Source organism: Microtus pennsylvanicus, chromosome 17 (assembly GCF_037038515.1).
Source record: "Microtus pennsylvanicus isolate mMicPen1 chromosome 17, mMicPen1.hap1, whole genome shotgun sequence".
Classification (NCBI taxonomy): Eukaryota; Metazoa; Chordata; class Mammalia; order Rodentia; family Cricetidae; genus Microtus; species Microtus pennsylvanicus.
In genome coordinates, this window is record NC_134595.1 from 3,198,396 (window position 1) to 3,217,944 (window position 19,549).

The 19,549-nt window shown below is 40.9% G+C and overlaps 1 protein-coding gene across 3 annotated transcripts in view; it reads left to right on the top strand.

The window, feature by feature from the left end:
* The window catches only part of Pard3b (par-3 family cell polarity regulator beta), a 1,014,383-nt gene that overhangs the window by 778,354 nt on the left and 216,480 nt on the right, over positions 1–19,549 (top strand). For all 3 annotated transcript variants that reach the window (XR_012908166.1, XM_075951370.1, XM_075951371.1), the window contains exon 19: positions 18,235–18,345. Coding sequence is in view for 2 of the 3 variants with exons in the window: in XM_075951370.1 (XP_075807485.1) it covers positions 18,235–18,345 (111 nt within the window). In the remaining variant the exon portion in view is untranslated. The remainder of the gene's footprint in view (positions 1–18,234; positions 18,346–19,549) is intronic.

Consider the following 19,549-nt stretch of genomic DNA (forward strand, 5'->3'; position numbering starts at 1 on the left):
TACCTCTCATGTTTATTTTTTTGAAACTGTCTGCTAGATTGGTGCTTATTTGATTGCTAGTTGGGACCCCGAATTTGTGCCTCCTTCAGCACAGCCCATACCTCAGTTCATCTCATTCACTGTGGGCATCAGCTACAACCATCAGTCCCTTTAGCGTTCCAAAGGGGATTACAGTCATCTCTTAATTATCTGTGGTAAGATTGACAGAGACACTATGAATAATTGAAGTCTCTGCATAATCCACAAACTTCTTCTGCCAAGTACTTAAAGGTAACAAAATTGACTCCTTTTAAGTTTTATATCCCTTCCCTTCCTTTACTCACCCTCTGGTAGCAACACTAATGAGTCCTCAGGTGACTATAAAAATGGAAAGACAGAGAAAAGGGGAAGCAGTGGCTGTGGGTATCTACATAGTAGATGAAAAGCCCTGACTCGCTGAGAATTGATTGCACACGAGTAAAAAGACTGAGTGGGGATTATGAGTTTTTATTGTGACCTTGGCGCTGGACTGGAGTCTGTTGGTTTCCTTCTTGAGACTTTGATTATGATTTTAAAGAATTTTTCATCATTCTTTAGCACAGCAAATTTCTCTCCTCGGTGACAAACTTACATAGTCCTGAATGTCTGCCTAAAACATACCTAGTATGTCCCTACTGAAAAATACTAGCCCCCAGCTCCATTCCCTTCTGTCTAGGAGGGCTTCACTATAGAACTGCGGTTAGCCTGTGGCAACAGGAGATTCTTCATTGTATTCAAGCAGACATTGGTAGCCTCCATCCATGGATGGGCACTATGGATAGTCTCTGGAGAACCTGGGACCTACGAGAACAATGGTTCTCAACCTGCAGGTCTCGGCCCCTTTGGGAGTCAAATGACCCAAGACCTCCAGAAAACATATATATATTTATTTACATTATGATTCATAACAGTAGCACAATTACAGTTATGAAGTAATGCCCAAAACAATTTTCTGGTTGGGGTCGCAGCATTAAGAAGGTTGAGAGCCACTGTTCCAGAGAGGACTAATGTCAGTGTGCTGGAGTGTGTGAGCGCTTCAGTACAGCTGCAAGGACACAACAGTGACAGAAGGAAGACCTAGAACCAGCGAGAGCAGCTGGAACTGCTACACCAAGACTGTAACTCAGGAGCCCTCCTCTCTGTTTCTCACACCCTTAGGGTTCTTCTGTCAGATTCCAGAAGGCTTCCCTACACTGAAAGTTCTTTTTAAAACGAAGTGTTTTACCTCATTTTTCTTCCGGCTCTTATTGCAAAACCTTTTATATAATAAACACCTGGTAAATATTCTTGAATGTACTAAATATTTTTAGGTGACTTAAAGGACATTTTAGTCTATTGACTCAACAACAACAAAATCTGATCCCCTTGTGTTGCTTATGAGGAAAATAACTTAATTATACCTTGTAGGAATCCTTAAAGCTTTGTCATATGTCAGATAATTACCTCATAAATCACCTATATGCTAATGAGTATGTGCACATTGTTTTCTATTAGTTTTGAGACTGCGTTATGAATCTTCCTTTCCTACATCTTGAGCACTTCTTGAAAAACAAATCTGTAGCCCTCTCTTTTGGTGATCTAGTGGAACATGACTTTGACTTATTATAAAAACTCATTATGTAGTATGAAATTGTGGCAAAATGTTTTATTTCAGGGCTTTAAGTTTAAACTATAAAACCGTATTATACAGAATTGACTATTGGCTCAGCTGACTTTTAAATATCTATGGAGGACTTTCTGAAAAAAAAATCATCCGCAGTCCCTGTGTTTGGAGGTTTAAAAATGTATACTTGGGCTGGGCTTTGCAATCATGGTTTGATTCTGCCTCATCTGAAAAGTACCCAACAATTATAGCCCCATGAATCTCTGCGTCATGACACCATGGGCACCATGGACACTGTAGGTCCTTCTTCAGGTGCAGTGGTTCTGATACCTTGTTTCCTAGCTGTGGTGGAACCAAGTGTATATTTGTCTATGAATTCTGAGAAAATCATCCTTAGGATAAGTACAGTAATTAACATGCACGCGTGTTAACACATTGATGCTTAGATACACAATGTTTGCACACTAGGATCCTACAGATGGAATTTGGGTCACACATAGTTTATATTTTGGACCACAGACTATTGGTTTCAAAGAAAATCTGAACAAAATTTTAAAATCAAAACGTTCTACAAGAGTAGATGAATTTTGCTAACTTTGATTTTTTTCCACAGTGTTGCGGCTGCTTGAAATAGCTGGCTCATGTTAACAAAAACCCGCTTGAATTTCTACCACACAGTTTCTACCAAGTTCTTCTGAAACTCTAAATGTTCAGTTCCTCGTAGCATGAAATCTGGAAGAATGTCCTGCCTTTCTCATTGTTCACCTGTAAAAATGTTACAGCGAGCCCACATGTGCCGAACAAAGCTGGCATTGAGGTGTTTTTCTGGGGCAAATGATGGATTTATGCTGCTTTGCCCACATATTCTTGGCGAGCGCCCTTTTGACCACTGGCATGCATTTGTAAAGCTGTCTGGGTCTGGAAATAGAGGCTGTGGTTATGGAGTTGGTCCAAGGTAACTGGTCCACACAAGGGAGTCAACCCATGACCTTGACCCCATTACCACAGCGTTCTACCCAGCTGAGCTAAATAATCAAGGGATTGTTTCTTGGTGACCTGATATGATCAGATGGTATATACTAAGGGTCTGCCTGCAGACACGGGGGAGATGGCAGGAAAAGGAGAACTTGAGATAATGGAAAGTTATCAGACTCCCCCATTAGTTACCATGCTACCGTTAGCCCAGTAGGCACTAAATTGGGCTTTGTCATTATAACTAAGTCTATTTCTGAAAATTGGAGCTTTAAAAAAATTGTTTGGGGAAAACTGTTCCTTTTCAAGGCTTCAGAATTTCAGTTTAGTAATTGATGACATATGTACACACAGTTGTGAAACACAGCGAAGAGAAGGGCCGTCGGGCTGAGTCAGGGAATTCAAGTCTTTGTTTGGTCCCAAGTATCACTGATGGGTGTCTAGACTCTCTGAGCTTTTGAAGGGATTAGATAAATATACTATGATCCCTGCAGCCGTAGGAGATTTTTTTATAACTCCACAAAATTTTGAACCACTAAAAACATTTTTTGCACACAAATCTCTTATTCTTGAAATTTCAAGTGGAATATTTTCACTGAGGCAGATAATTAAATAAACGTGATTTCCAATGCATCTGTTAAAAAATTTATTTTTGAGAGGATTGGAGAAATAACTCAGCAGTTAAGAGCCCTGGCTGCTCTTGCAGAGGACCTGAGTTTGGTTCTTAGAATACACATGATGGTTCCTGAGAGTCTGTAGCCCCAGTTCCGGCAGATCTGACGCCCTCTTTTGGACTTGATAGGCACCCGTCACGCATGTAGTACCCAGACATACATGCAGGCAATACACTCACACTCATAATGTCTCAGAAATAAATCAATTTAAATGGATATTTTTGATATTGGTGCCTACATAAAATCAACGTAATAGGTGTAGTTTACACAGAAATCAATACAGATCCAATACATATTTACATAAATAAACAAATGAGCCATATTTGATGTTGCATGCTGAGTTCCTAACGGCATTTTATATTTTGAATTGCTTATGAAATACCTTAAGCTATTTTGCCTTCTTAGAAAATAGTCATTGTTTTAGATAGACTGGAGATGCCTTTGGAATAATTACTCATGTGTCTCCTGATTTGGGCATCATAACTGTGGGCCATTTGGAACCACCTCTTCTCATGTTAACCTGATAAATTGAATATGGAACATGTTTGCTCAGAATTCCTCTGCCAAACCGTACATTTTGCTGAATCTTTCTCTGCTCCTTTTTCACTACTACACTCAAATCTTACTCTTACTGAACTGAGATAATGGTTGGATTTATTGTTCTTTTATCCAAACTGAGTCTTCCGTCTCTGGATTGACTGGATTAGCAAGCACCCAGAGCTCAGTAGGACAGGTCCTAGAGAGAGGTAGGATCAGTGTAAAATGAATGACACCAGCTTAGTCACACTTGAAAAAAAATTTATTGGCTTGCCTTTCCAAATAACCTTCCAAAATGAAAAGCACAAATACCATGGGCTCCTACAGAATCAAATATGACTAATGTTTGTGAAAAAGATTAGCTATTGGAAGTCACTTCAATATTAGGTGGTGAAGTTTAGAAAGACTACAAATATGGGGAAACCAGAAGCATTAAATCCAAAGCCAAACAATACAGGTTGCAGGTGCTATGCTTGACAGTTGTCCTTCCAACCCTCGTCTGAGTGGCCCTGACAGCGTGTTCCACTCTGGCCGTCAAGAGCCGTTCAGAAACATCGGCTAAGAGAGTCTAAAATACTCTGCCACCTGTATAAACACACATGTGGGCAAAAAGATGTAGTTCTTACTGTCATTCCTTTGTGTGATAAGATTACAAATAGATCTGATATTTTAAAATTAATCCCAGAGATAAAAATTTAAGTGGCGAAAAGTAGCTCACATTTTTAAACAGATATGCTGTAACCCATTAGGGATGTTTCAGTCTAGGCTCGAACTTCTGGTTTACTTAATCACATGCTTTATTGGGCTGGGCATTTCATTACAAATACGTGCCGTGTCTACCACAGCTTTCTTTTGTCATTTCCTGAGCACATAGGCAGCCGTTTTGTACTGTAAAACATCAGGAATCTGCAGGAATTATCCATCTGTGGTATTGAAGAAAGGAAAAATTAGCCATTGCTACAGGAAGGGGAGGGACAAGAAAGCACACTTACAAAGCAGAATTGTAGTTTCACAGTCTAGCGGACTCACAAATAGAAGACTGATGCTTTTGATGCTTGGGACAGACTATAAATCAATCTCTGATTCCGTTGGCCAAATTGTAAATCATCACCGTGCTAAGTCACTAAAGCATTTCCAGGCAAAAGCAGGCTTTTGTGATTGCGCGTTCTTTGCGATTCTCTGGGAAGTGCTGGTGATGGCAAAACGTGGTCAGACATGCAGCTGTCATTGTCGTCTCGTCCTTGCTATAGATTCTTTTGTGATGATGCATGCGCGGAGAGCAAAATTATATCCATTCTCTTATAAAATAGAATCCCATAGGAAATCTATTGTCCTGGGCCCTCTGAACAAAGGGAAACATTATTGATATCTTGATAGGCCTTTAGTCGTTGCCGTTCTGGGCCACACTTCCTTCAGCATGGGATCTGGAGAATGCCCACAGTACTTATTGTGCATATTAATGAGTGGACAGTAACTCTATTTGAAATATTCAGGCACTCTTCACATCTTACTCATCGATACCAAATCTCTAAGCTCACAGTGTAAGCATTAAAATTATGGAAATTGAAATTTTGTAAATTTTTAAAAATAAATGGAGAGGAGCTGGAGAAATGGATCTGTGGTTAAGAGCACTGGCTTTTTTCCCCAGAGTATCTAGATTTGATCCCTAGCACCCACATAGTGCTTCACAACCCTCTGTAACTCTAGTACCAGGGGCTCTGACACCGTCTTCCAGCCTACATGGGATGGTATCCATGGGTACACTGATGTACATACAGGTTAAACACTCATACACATAAAATAAAATTAAACTTTAAAAAGGAATGGAGAGTCTTGCAGGAAGCACAGGTTTGACATGTTTCCTGAGACATGTCACTCTGGATCTAGAAGTGTCAAAATTATCATAGAGAATCTCATTCAGAAATTCCCAATATAAATAGTTTTTTCTCTTACTTAAGTCACAGTCAGGAATCAATTCTATTTTTTGGCTTAATGATAAGGTACTTATAAAATATAAGGACAGATATTAGTTAACATTAAATCTAACATAAAAATTTTGAAATCATAATCTTTATATGATTTATAAACTACTAGGGCTTTTAAAAAATTACCCCCTTCTCCCAAAAATCCCTTTCCTGTAAAAGAGTACAGACCAGGGAGTGTGGATTGATAATATTGATAAGGACTATGTGAAGTCTAAAGACAAAGACAAGCCAGACAAAATAGAGAGCACAGTATCTACCTTGTGCTATACGTACATATTTGAAACCTAAGTTTAAGAAGACAATAATTGCCAAAATCAGAAACCAAAGGTATTTTGTGAGATAAGTTGGTGATGTCTCTCACGGTAATCATCTCTAATAATGGCTTTGGTTTTAAGTTCATGCTGCATTTTGACCTACTGGTTCTGCAAAAAGGGTGTTTGGTCACCATGAGCTCAAACTTTCGGTGACTCGGTGCCCCCATTGCACCAAGACAGTCAAGTTATCAGTGCTTCTGTGAGGTAAGCCACTGTTTCACTCATTCGGTCCTGTTGAGGCTGTAGACGTACGTGGTGGCTGTAGCCAGATTGCTGTTATGCCTAAATGAAAGTGGGTGGTGAATTGTGGATTCTAAGGATATCGTTGGCACTGGAAGCTTTATGATGGGCTGAGTTAGGAGGAGCCCTTTGGTCCCTTTTTAAAACAGGGAGTGTAAAGAAGGCATATAGGTATGCTCTTCCCAGTAGCATGCATTACTAAGGATGAGAGCAGAAACGCTACTCAACCACTTTGCTTTATTTCCTGCACCTGCTGGAGGACCTGGCCAAACACAAAGTACTCCTCGTGTGCTTGGTGAGTGGGAACAACAGAAACATACGAAAGACCTGCCCTGTTCCCTGACTAGCTCGTGTGTGAACAATGGCGTGGTTCCTATCAGCAAGAACCTTCCTCATCTCCATAATTCCTCCTTGAATCCATTCTCCATCCAGTCTCAATTAAAGAAAAATATACCCACACAAGCTTGTCAGCAAAATATTATGACCCCATCAAAGCACGGGACAGGAGTTCTAGTGAATGGTGTTCTCTCAGAAAATAACCTCAATTATTCTACCATGTTCAAAATTGCCTTTTCTTCTCAGAAAAAAAAGTATGTTAAACCAAAGTTAAGGAGAGCTTTCACCTTTTAAGAGAAGTTTCAAACTTAGTCTCTCTTATTAGAAACCAGTGTGATCACTCTTCCCATTGTCTGAGGCTCTTACCAGCTCTATGATGCATTAATTACTGAGCTTCCTTTGTATTTATACAATAAATGTGAGACAAAAAAAACCATATAATTTTAGATTTTTTTTAATGGCACAATGGAAAAGTTTTCCACCTCCAGGATGAGGAGGAAAATCTGAAATGTTCTCATTGTCTTTTCAAGGAAAGTTTTTATACTAAAAGGAAGAGGAATATGAAATCCCTGTATGCGACATGCAGGTTTAGAGTATACAGAGCATCAGACGAGCAAGCTAGAGTTAACACTGCATGCTCTTCATTTTAAACTTCAGATAAATATGATTTCAGCTTTCATCCTACATGGACTAATTCTTTGTCACTCAACTAATTAATTCCATATGCTAGAGAAAAGATGCTAATTTGGGCATCAAAGTGATAATTTTTTTGTTTAATCAGAGTTATAAAGACAAGTTTTGCTCCCATTAGAATGGATCTGGCGCACCATCATTTATTCTTGCTTGGTGCACATGAATGCCAGCGAAAGTCTATCCTGCTTCCCTCGCATCTGAAGATGGAGTGATAGCATTCAGGTTCCCTTTAATACGGTTCTTCACTGGCAGGAAACACACTCGCATGAGTCACGTTGTTCAGACTGTCCATTTGTTCTTTACACTCAGGGTCACTGTCATCTGTTCTATCTGACAGGGGATCATGGGAAAATCATATGCATGTTAACCCCTGCAATTGGGATTTTGGCTCTATTTGCTTTTGATATAGTGCTTGTGGATAAGGTCCCCCAGCTTCCATAAACCTTTCCAAGTAGTCCTCCCAGAATTGGGTTCTTGGCCAGAGTTAGGTTTTCCCACCCCAGGCAGATGACTGAGCTGAGCTGACCCCCACAGGCCTGTGCCCCTGGCAACTTCATTGTTCTTTCCGTCTGCAGGATGAACCTATAGTCAGAGGGCAGTGCACTTGAACAGGCCGGGCCTGGGAAGTCTAGTCAGGGTGGGGAACCTCTGGCAGCTGACAGAGTAAGGTTAAGAATCAGGTAGAATTTGCTCTCAAAACAGTTTTTTTCTGAGTTTTGTGCTTGCCAGAGGAAGTAGAGAAAATGGAAGGAAGAAAAAGCAAAGTTGCACACATGAGAAGAGACTATTAATGTTGATTGACATCTGACTTCCTGCACATGGGATGTTGTGTCTACTTAGTCTTCAGAGGAGCCTGAGAGCAAGTTACAAAGGATGAGAAGGAAGAAGGTGTGCACATACCCCATGTTCACATAAGTAAACAGAAAACATTAAAACGCAAAAAAGATCTACTTCTTTAATGACGTTAAATGTATTTCCCAGAAATCCTAAGTGTTTAGCCAGAGTCACCGAGGCTCCTGCCTACCGTGTCTTGAAACCAGTAAGAGTGCATGGGAGAATTAGTCAGAGTCAGTGTGCTCCTGAGTAGCTTTTTCTTCTGGAAACCAGAAAGGGAGAACAGCTTCAACCCTGGGTGGCAGGGACAGCTAATAAGCTTCAGAAAGTCCCTCTGTGGATCTGAAAATCAGGCCTTATTAGTATCTTTATCTTTTTTGCTCACACATTCATGCTTATTTTCACTTAATTTTAATTTCTAGCCTCCTCATAAATCTTTTTTCTCTTTTATTTAACCCCTAAGTGCTGAGTTAATAACCTCTAAGTCGAGTTTGCATCTGTTACAAAAATGATCAGCAAAGCTGTCTTGTGATTGACGGATCCCTACACTGGTTCCTAGGAACCAGATTCCCCAGGCCCTGGTTGCGTTGTTTTCAGAAACATTGGTTATTGGTGATATGTGTTTGCCCTTGCTTCCGAAACCCTTTAGATTTTCTTTAATGTATTCAGTGTTTGCAAACCCATCACCTTTTCTAGCCCTTCAAAATGGGGAAAGCAAATTATCTCAAGGATTCCCAGCCACTGAATTCAGTAAAAGCCTGGCCTGAGCCTCTACCCAGCAGCTGTCTGATCCACTTAGGCAGCTATGGGGAAAGACCGCCCTGGTTTTTAAGCCTAAAAGTAAACAACTTATTTGGGATCTGAAGATTCCTTGCTCTGGATGAAAGGTTGCTGTGAAGTCTTCCATTCCTCCTACCTCCATACAACAGCCACACCCCAGAAATGAATGACCCCTCAGAAAAAAGGAGATGCTAAGGTTGGGGGTGGGATGTAGCCTTAAGGGATTAATAGAATATGGGATTAAAAACGTTTGTTGTTTTAACACTACTTGTCTACCTCTTAGAAACCTAAACTTACCTGGAAGGAATGTCTAAACAACATCCCCAGAATTAGCATTTTAATTTCGAGAGTCCAACTGCCCTACTATTTTAAGATTAATAAGAGAGTTCTGTGTGCATGATTGCATGTATGCATGCATGTGTGTTCATGTGCATGTCCATGTGTGTGTGTGTTTTTGTGAATGTTGCGTGCATGTGTGCCTGTGTCCCCCAGGGATCCTCATGTTTCTTCCTCCCCAGTGTGAAGATTACAGGCATGCTCCACCATTTCTACCTGACTATCCATGTAGGTGTTGGGGATCCAAACTCAGATCCCCGTGCCTGAATGGCAAGCACTTTACTAACTAAGGCAACTTTCCAACCCAAGAAAAACCTTGCTTTTCCTTAGCTACTAAAGAATCAACTTAGTCATCTTTTACTTGTGTGATCCTAGAAAAGCAACCCCTACCTACTTTTGCATTCTGTAAACTGGATGTATAGACCCAGACCTAAACCATTATCTTCATGTTCTGAAAAGCATTCTGGGATTAATAGTATTTTATCTTCCTTCTTAAGTGTCACAGGAATTAGTGCTATACCATAGACTGCTTTCCATTGCTATAACAAAATTCTCAAGGCTAGATAATTTCTACAGAAATAAAGTATATTTAGATTACAGTTTTGGAGAAGCAAAGACATGTCATGGCATTCACTTGGCCTTGTACTGTGTCAAATCATGGCAGAAAGGGGGAAATGAGAAGTGTGTGGTTCTGAGGAGAAGGAGGGAGCAGAGACAGACCCTCCTCCATGACAATCTATTCTCACAATAGTGTGGTCAGTCTGATGAGACCCATCTTACTCTCAAGAGACCTAACCTAGTAAGCTAGACTCTTAAAAAAGACACTAGTCTGTTTGTGAGATGGTGCCCTAATTGCCTTACACTAGGCACAGCTCCTCTGAAAGATCCCATCAACTGTCAACACTAACACAGTAGGAACTGAGTTCCCGAATCTGAATCTTTGTGGAACAAACCATGTCCATTCCGTAACACCATCACAGTGGTATACATGGGAAGCTAAAAAAAAAAATCCAATATTATTTTTAATCAAGATTGCCTTGTAACAAACAAAAGAATGAATCTATTCATTATTCTTTCCATAATATTAACATAAAAGTAGGTACTGCCTCCTAGGTAGCCAAAACAATAGAATGGGGTACTAACTGGTCAATTTTCACTGAATTTATATCAGATTCATTAGCTCTCCAGTACAATGGGACCTGTGTGAGCTAAATGAGCTAAGACCTTTGTGACATAAAATTTCAAGAGAAGCAATAGCTGAAGATCACAGAACCATGTGAGGTTATGATGCAGGGAGCGTTCATCAGCGTATGAATGTGCTAATGTAGAGCCCAGTTTGGAATAAATCAGACAACAGAAACCTTTATGGGTGGATCTCAGAATAGACTATGGAAATAATAGTCAAAGGCTTCTGAACTTCTCTGCCCCTGTGCTTAGCTTGAGCTTTTTCAAACTCTATAATTTATAAAATGATGAGGAAATATCGTGCATAGTTTGTAAAATAGCTACTTATGGGTAGAAGAACCATTATCCAAATTCAGAAAACATAATGACTGTGAAGTTTGTGTTTTTAAACATCTGACATTGATCCTTGAGTTTCTAATTTTAATATCGTGGATGCTCAGCTTCTGTAACCTTTGCTAAGGCATCGTTTGTGCTCATAGATATCTCCTGTTGCAGCAGGAGAAATGAATACTGTCCAGCTCCCTTTGACTTAGGACAAGAGCATCTGAACATTGTTCTTGCCTAACTTTTCCAATCCTTCATAAGGCATTATTTAGTAATGCCAGAATTGATTGTGGAACTACATACACCCAATGAGCTCTAGAAGAAAAAGTTTAGGTAGAACTTGGCAGAATTAACACATGAATTAAATGAGAGAGGAGATCTGGGAAATATCAGGACTACAGCCGCACCTACTATGTAAACAATCCTTTCCTCAAGGTGTACAGAGTCTGGGAAGAGTTTGAAAATCTCCATTATTTAGAAGAGCTAGAAACAGAGATAACTGCCAAAAATTTACATTGAAATGTTCACCCTACAGGAAACAAGGTACTCAGGTGTAGTAAAAGGCCATTCGTTCGTTCCTGGCTACCCAGACCCAAAATAATCACTCAGAAACTATATTATTCAAATCATTGCTTGGCCTATTAGCTCTTGATTCTTTTTAGATAACTCATTACATCTTAATTTAACCCATTTCTATTAATCAGTGTATCGCCATGTGGCTGTGGCTTACCAGCAAGGTTCCAACATGTCTGCTTCCAGTGGTGACTACTTGGCATCTCCTTCTCTACCTTCTTTCTTCCAGCATTCAGTTTAGTTTTCCCCACCTAGATCTATTCTACCCTATCACAGCCCAAGGCAGATTCTGTATTCATTAACCAATAAAAGCAACATATATACAGAAGGATCTCTCACACCTCTTGGGGTTGTTGAGTGAGTTGTATTGAGAAAGGGTAGCTATATACCTGACAGTTGATATTGGTTCATAGGTTCACTCCCTTTGCAAAGTAGAAGGCATGCCCAATCTGTGATACATAGACAACATACAGACCAGGATGGCTATGTATAAGCCCCAACCATTGACAGCATCATGTCACAGTGTTCGAAGTCAAGCCATCCTGGGTGTGATGTGTAGTGGATACTCACTCATGAATGGAGGAGTGGATGTATGATTGTAGCATTACCACATCCTACTTTGCCATATGCATTTTTTGGAGGTTCCAAACCCAAAATAGCAAAATAGCAGCATTACTTAGGTCTAGTCCTGGTGTTTCCCTATTACTTGCTGAGGTTTTCCTCGATCATGCACAAGTTTACCATTGATCATTTAAACCCCCCAATAATTTATAGTTTATGAGCTAAAAATCCATTTCTCTCATACATACTATGTCATATTAACTGATAAGTCATCTACAAACACCTCGGCCTACTTATTCATAACTATGATCAGATCAATTTCTTCACCAACAGCTGCTTTTTGAGACTCCTTCTCCATTTGAGGCCTCATCTTTCCAGGGAAGCTGTATATTTCTGTTGCCCCCCCCCAACTTGCCAAGAATTTCTATTCTGTACAAATGCTCACAACAGCATTTCTCATGACAGAAAGAGTGTGGGCATGCCCACACGGCCATTGATAGTTGAGTGCATGAATCAAATATGGCATGTGAATATTATTTTTTATTTTTAAGTATCTTTATTACATTAATATATTTGTTTAGGTGTATAAGTGTTTGTCACCCACATATGTGTAAGTCAGAGAACAAATTATGGGAGTCAGGAGTCTTCTTCTGCCATGTGAGTCCCAGGTATTGAACTCAGTTTGTCAAACTTTGTGGCAAGAACCTTTACCAGCTGAGCCATTTCACCAGCCCTGTTTGGCATTTAAAAGGTGTGGGATACTTTTGTATTGTACAACACAGATGAGCCTTGAGGAATTTATGCAAGCTGAACTAAGACATACACAAAAGGACAATTTAAACACGAGTCTGCTTCTATGTAATACCTAAAATTGAGTCATGTTCATAGAAACAGAATATAAAATGGTCACCACCAACTGGAAGAAAGAATGGAGCTATGCTGTTCTTGAGTAGAGAATTTCACTTGGAATAGTGAAAAATTGTAGGAAGGATGGGGGAATAGTGACACAACAAAATGATTGTCATTGATGGCACCGAATCATGTATTTAAAAATAGATGAGGTGAGACACCACATTTTGTCAACAGTGAAAAGAAAGAAAGGAAAACAATAAATAAAAAACCTATTCCCTTCTTTCCTCCATCTTCTGTTTTGTTGTTGTTTTTTTGTTTTAGTTGTTTGTTTGTTTTTTCTATAACCTGCTGCCTTACTCTGGTCATTTCCGGATAGGCCTCGGCTCTATAACCTGCTGCCTTACTCTGGCGACCTCACCCACCTGGCTTCAACTTGCAACTTTGCACTGTGCATTGCCCAGGCTGGGAAGACTTGCCGGCCTCCTCCTCATTGGACTGCTAGATCTCATTCCCATCTGTCACCACACTCACCCCATTGCAGTCGTCTCACATACTTTTGCAAGCATACTTTCCAGATATTCTTCCTTTAATCAGTTTTTCTTTTAATTCTTTCATCTGTCTCCTTCCTCTGTAAATCCTTTAGATGAAAGAGTTTTGCAGAGGTGATACTGGGGCTAGTACTGGGACTGTTTGCTTAGGTTTCTTGAAAGTGTTCCAAAATCATGTTTAGGGTAGCAGTACGGCTCAACAAGTAAAGTGCTTGCCACTAAGCCTGATGGCATGAATTTAATTCCAAGATCCTCTGTGGTGGAGAGAGAATCAGATCCCACACCTTGTCCTTCTACTTCTGCGTGCACACTATGCGGGCACACCCTACACATAAAGATGCAGGTCTTTACTCCCTCTTCACCAGCTAACAAGCACATAATTGTCTTCTCTCAGTGGCCTCCCTGTCTCTCCAGTCATCCCAAAGCAGCCTGTTACTGTTTTGCTGTTTTCTTGATGCTTTTCAGCTCTCCAACCACAGTGATCTTTAGAAAATACCTCTCACATGGTCACCTCTGCTCAAAAGAATACGGTTACTCCTGTTTTCCCTCCACCACCTCTCTCAGTCCACCATTTTTCTCACTAGTGACTGTCCCCATTGTTACTAATGAACACCCTTCCCTGGCTCTAACGCTCCACTCCAGGCTCCTCTCAGACTTTCAGCCCTTGCTTTTCTACCCGCATCTCATGAAAGTGCCCCTCACTTCAGCCACCCTTTTTACTGACTGGAAAACATGCCATCTCCAGCTCATCATCTCTGTGTGTGCTGCTTCCACCACAGACAAAATTTCCCACCGATTCACCTGCTAGACCTCCTGAATGCACTGTCTTAGTGAGGGTTTCTGCTGCTGGGAAGAGACATGACCATGGCAAATTTATGAAAGAAAATATTTAATTGTGGTGGCTTGCTTACAGTTCGGAAGTTCAGTTCATTATTGTCATGGCAGGAAACAAGGCAGCGTGTAAGTAGACATGAGAACGTAGCTGAGAGTCGACTCTTAGACAACAGGAAGTGATCTAAAATATTGGATATGAGATGTTCATATATTGAGCATATATGAGACCTCAAAGCCTGCTTTCACAGTGACACACTTCCTCCAACAAGACCACACCTGCTAATAGTGTCACTCCCTTTGGGGACCCTTGTCTTTGTCCATTTTCAGGTAAGCATCATCTCTGCACCTAGACATGTTTTAGTTGCTGAAGTCCCTGTCATCATCCTTTCTAACAACTTTCACAGCTTGCTACTATGCAGTTGTGCTTGCTGATGACCGTCTTCTCCCTGAGAATGTAAACCCCATGTTAATTATAATGTCTGACACACAGTAGGTGCTGAAAAATACTTTGTAAAGAATAAGTGAAATGCAGGAAGGTAGAAAGAGGATAAAGAATAAAGGAAGAAAGAGGGGGAAGAAGAAAGGAACAAAAGGAGGGACAGAAGTTTTCCACAAAGGTGTTTCAAGTAACCACTGTGGAAATGAACAGGGTCTGGTGTTTTAAGCAAACGTATTTGTGAAAATGTAAACTTGCACAAAGAATATGTTGAAAGGTGATTTTTCCATTTTGCAAAAAGATCCACCATGGGATTCTGTACACAGACTACCTAGGTGCATGTAAAATAAAATGTTATTGATGGAACCATATGTATGGTCATGACTTCTCAGCGCAGTATCTTAAAGCCAGGATAACCCAGAAGCAGTTTCCTTAAGGCGCCTGGCCCAGAGTCACCAGCCCTCACATTTCTCAGAGAACAAACAGAGCAGCCTGGAATGTGAAGGCCGTCCCAAACCTCTCACATGCAAAGCAATGGTCACAGCCAGCCAAGGGCCTCATGACTTTTCTCACACTAGTGGTTAATGGGGAGATGAACATCCCAGACTCCCCTTTCTGGGTCTTGGGTAAGTAAGGATGCTGTGGAATGACTTCCCAGAGGGATGCTAAGGAAAGGAAATAGCAAACGGATGCTTCCCTCCCCACCACTCAAGCCCTTCCCTTCCCTCTGCCACTGAAGATGAAGAAGTCTGACTGCAAAGCTGGGGAGAGAAGCCAATGTGATCGTCGATAAAATACAGCTCACTTCCGTGGGGTTGGGGTCACTGTGACAAAGCAAGGCCCTCTCCATGACCATTACACCCCAATTCTGTTCTCAACCCCCCAGACTCTCTGAAACAGTGTGATCTGTAAACTTCACTCTAGCAAGAGAAGTTTTGCAGCTATATCTGCCATTCTTATTGGTTTGAAAACTTAAAGAGAATGGATTTTAAATGAAATATTTATAATCGCAGTGGAACTGGCTGATTTAATGAAAAGTTCTTGATAAAAAGAAAATACTTTGCAGAAGTTAAAACTAACAGCCAAGCAAGCTACTTTTGAACTGCAACTCAGGTGAAATAGTTTAGATACCAAAGGAAAACTATGCCTGGGTGTGGTGAGAACTGTGAAGGCAAACAGGGTCTAGGTTACTTTTAACCTTCAAACATAAGGCTACTTTTATGTCTGAAAAATCCAAAGCCTCCACATTTTTAATAAAATGCAGGATATGGAGGAGGGGAGCAAGCTTGTGGTTTGGCAACGCTGTGTTCCCATCAATTTCTAAGGCATCTTTCCTACCCTGGCCCGCCAATGTTTTGAATTTTTTGTCCAAATGTTGTTATATTCAATGGCATCTTGGGAGAAGAATTCTTTATCTAAGTGATGTACGAAGGTGCTAACTTCTCCTGTGAATGTATTTAGAATAAGAATGATCTCTAAGCTGCTTCTGAGTACAGCGTAGAAAGCTACAGAATATATTCATGGAAATTTTATTTAGATATCTCCTGCACTGTAGGTTATAGTGAGGTCTTGAATATATCAGCAAATCTGAATAATATTTGAAAGTTGATGTTCTTCTATTTTTGTCTGCATTTTTTCTTGGTTTCCTAGCTGCTTTTATAAATGATAGCAGGTCATATCTTCAGTGACGAGCAGGAATTGTTCCAGAAGTGGAGGCAGGATAGAAAGACGGAGGAAGAATGAAATTGCAGAGAGTGGGCGTGAGCAGAGCGTGTGGCCACAAACGGGGCGTCATAGAAGAGGGAGCAGAACGATCTTAAGAGCCACAGGGGTAGGGAGGACTGGAGCAAGACAGCATCTTATGGTCAGGCACGACCCCTGAGCTCATGAACGCCCAGCAGTTGTGCTTGCCTGAGTAAGAAAGACCTGAGTAAGATCAAGACAATCAGTATTCTAGTAGAAAGGGAAAAGGGGTGTGTGAGCCCTCACCCCTAAGTGAGGGCCTGAACCCATGGACAGTTGTTATCTTCTAGGGGAGACAGTTTTCTCTAAGATCATGGCTGCTGGTTGGTAGTATGTATGTATGGACACAGGACCTTAAGCTAAGGGCGACAGTTGACCAATGTCCCAGGAAGACTGAGCGCAGCAAGAAAATTGTCGTAGTAGATAAGAGTACGTGGGGGGGGGGGTTGCGAGAAAAGACTTGTTAACTGAAACTGTAGGTTGAAGAGGAGTCAAGACTGGGAAGCCTTTCTGCGGTCTGTGTCATGCTAACAGCAGGCTTTTCTGAGCCTTGAGCCTCCCGGGTGTGATGCTCAGAGTGGCCGTTTGTTAGCACTGCTTCCATGACCAGAAACACAACCCAAAGAGGAACTTCAAAGGACATATACACAAGAGATCATTCTGTGATTTATTTTTAAATTGTGATTCTAGTTGGAGATGGATAAGACCATCTTCAAATCTTATAACACATCTTCACATAAAGAGATTCTAGTTTCTGTCACAACGAAGGGGAAGAAGGCTAGCTTAAGCACAGCTAGTTTGGAAGCACACCCAGCTTTCAAATAGGTAGGTAAGTGGATGGGATGGTTGATGGATGGGTGAAAGGATGCATGGATGGAAGGATGGATGAAGAGATGGACAAACAGACAATCAGATGATATATTGGCGCTAACACACATAGTTAAAATTCGCTATTTAATAAAAAAGGACTAGATATTTAAAGGTAAAAGGATTTAAGGAGAATCTGCCTACACTGCAGAACGTGCATCATGAAGTGCCTTTCTCCTCATCACTTCATCCATGGTGACTGTCGCGTGATGGGTAGGTCCTACTTGTATTTCAGCCATCGCCGCCTTTCATTTCAGATTTTCCTACACACGCTGAGGAAACACGATGTTCTTGTAATGTGCCACCGTTGCCGCTTTTGTGCATGTAGCTACTGATGTGACATTTATGCTAATCACATTACCTAGAGCAGCTTGGGAACAGGGGGCACTGTTGTAGAGTAACTGTGACCTGGAAGAAAGAGAAGAGCACACAGTGTAGGCAAGTTCTAATCCCAGGCCTGGACAGAACCAATGAGAAGTGTGTATCCACTTCAGAAACACTCCCTCTGTTTCCCCCAGGGCTTTTGAGTCTTCCTTGATAATAGGAAAGCATTTAACTGAATATTCAGTAAGTTCCCTTGTTACCTGTAATTATATAATCTCGTGTATTTTACCTTAAAATGGCAATGGACTGAAGTTCTGGAGGGCCTCATTAGAAAACTGTTCAGTTTTTAGTTACATATGAATGGTAATCATTCTGTGTTTTAATTCTTCATTGAATTAATAGTCAGAATTGTTCACCTCTAATGACATAACGCTATGCTTGATACAAAATATGTCAGTGAAAAGAAGGAAAGAGAGGAGAGAAAAAAGAAAAAACAGTAACTGTGTTATTTTCCTGCTTCTGTGATCTGATTTTACTTCAGTTTCATGCCGACTGTTGTTGTGTTATTTAGAATAAAGAATTACAGCTGCATGAGCTCATGTCATACACACCTTACATTTGCCAAGGAAAAAGTGTGAGTTATTAACTTTGTTCTTTCCCTCCAGATTTGGAAAGAAGAAAGATGATAAGGGTGGAAAGGTGGAACAGAAAGGTACCCAGAAGCCCGGGAACCTGGGAGAAGAAGAGCTGGAAAAAATGAAAGAGGAGACGGGAAGGTGAGCAGATGACCGAGCCCTTTCTTTGTCCCCTACAGAACCTGTGTTTGAGTCAGTAACTCCCAGGAACCAACTGGAGCATAGCAGAGGGCTGTGCCTTCCTGGAAGAATCACCACCCAGGGAATCTTTATCACATTCATAAGAAGAAATCCGGCTGTGTTTTCATTTTATCAGTACCTATAGTCCCACACTATGCTGCTCCCGTTCTGACTCCATCGGTGCTTGTTTTCCCATGGCTTAAAGAATGATTTTTCTCCCTGCTAATCCAAAGGTCATTTTGATATTGATGTTTAGAGCTCTCACATTCCCCTAGTCTGTTCCTCGTTTTTTGACAGCCTGCTGTATGCCTTTCTTAATTATATTCTGCTAACTCCTTTTAGGTCATGTAATTTGAGAAGTCCTCCATTTTTCAAAAGCTACTGTCTTTTACTAGGCTATCAGCAGGCTGAAACGTGCACTGCCTGTCTGTTAAAGGGCCGGTTTCATATCCAGCAGTAATGATAGTTTGCGAGGGCCGAATTCTCGTACTTGAAGAGCGTCGTGTTCTGTTGGACAAGAGGTCCTTCACTCATCTTTGAAGTTAATTCTGGCACTTCTCCCAAGTAGTTGTGTAAACATCTGACTTTACAACATGCAATTGAATATTCATATAGTTTTGCAATTCTCTGCCTTCCAAACAAAATAAAGCTCGGAAAAAATACTAAGATAAGGCAGAACTGGATCTAATCGTACATATTTGTGATTACTCAGGGGAAGTCAAATGTATCCAGTTTTCACTGGCTTATTAGCTAAGTTTATCCTCATGGTTTTTAAGAGTCCATTCTTATATTTTGTCTCCATAGTGGACGCACCAAGAGAACCACATCAATTCCCTGTGTTTTCTCGCACACCATAGTCTGAAGTATATCCTGTTAACCTTTAACCCCGTCTTGCAGTCAATTTCCATTGAGAAGACTGACTTTACCAATAAGGAGGTGGGGGAGAAGCTATTTAGTCCTCTCTCATTTTTGAGAAGCTGATAAGCCCTGGCTCCAGGGTCACTAGAGCAGTTAAAAGGAAATCAAGTGCTCTGCATTGTAGTTGACCAGTCACCTGGCAGAGCACCCCTAAAAAAAGGAAAAGTGCCCCCATCAGAGCCCAGGCGTCAGTCATCCTGGACTGGAATGGAATTCGGGGACAGACTTAATGCAGCATTGCAGAGAC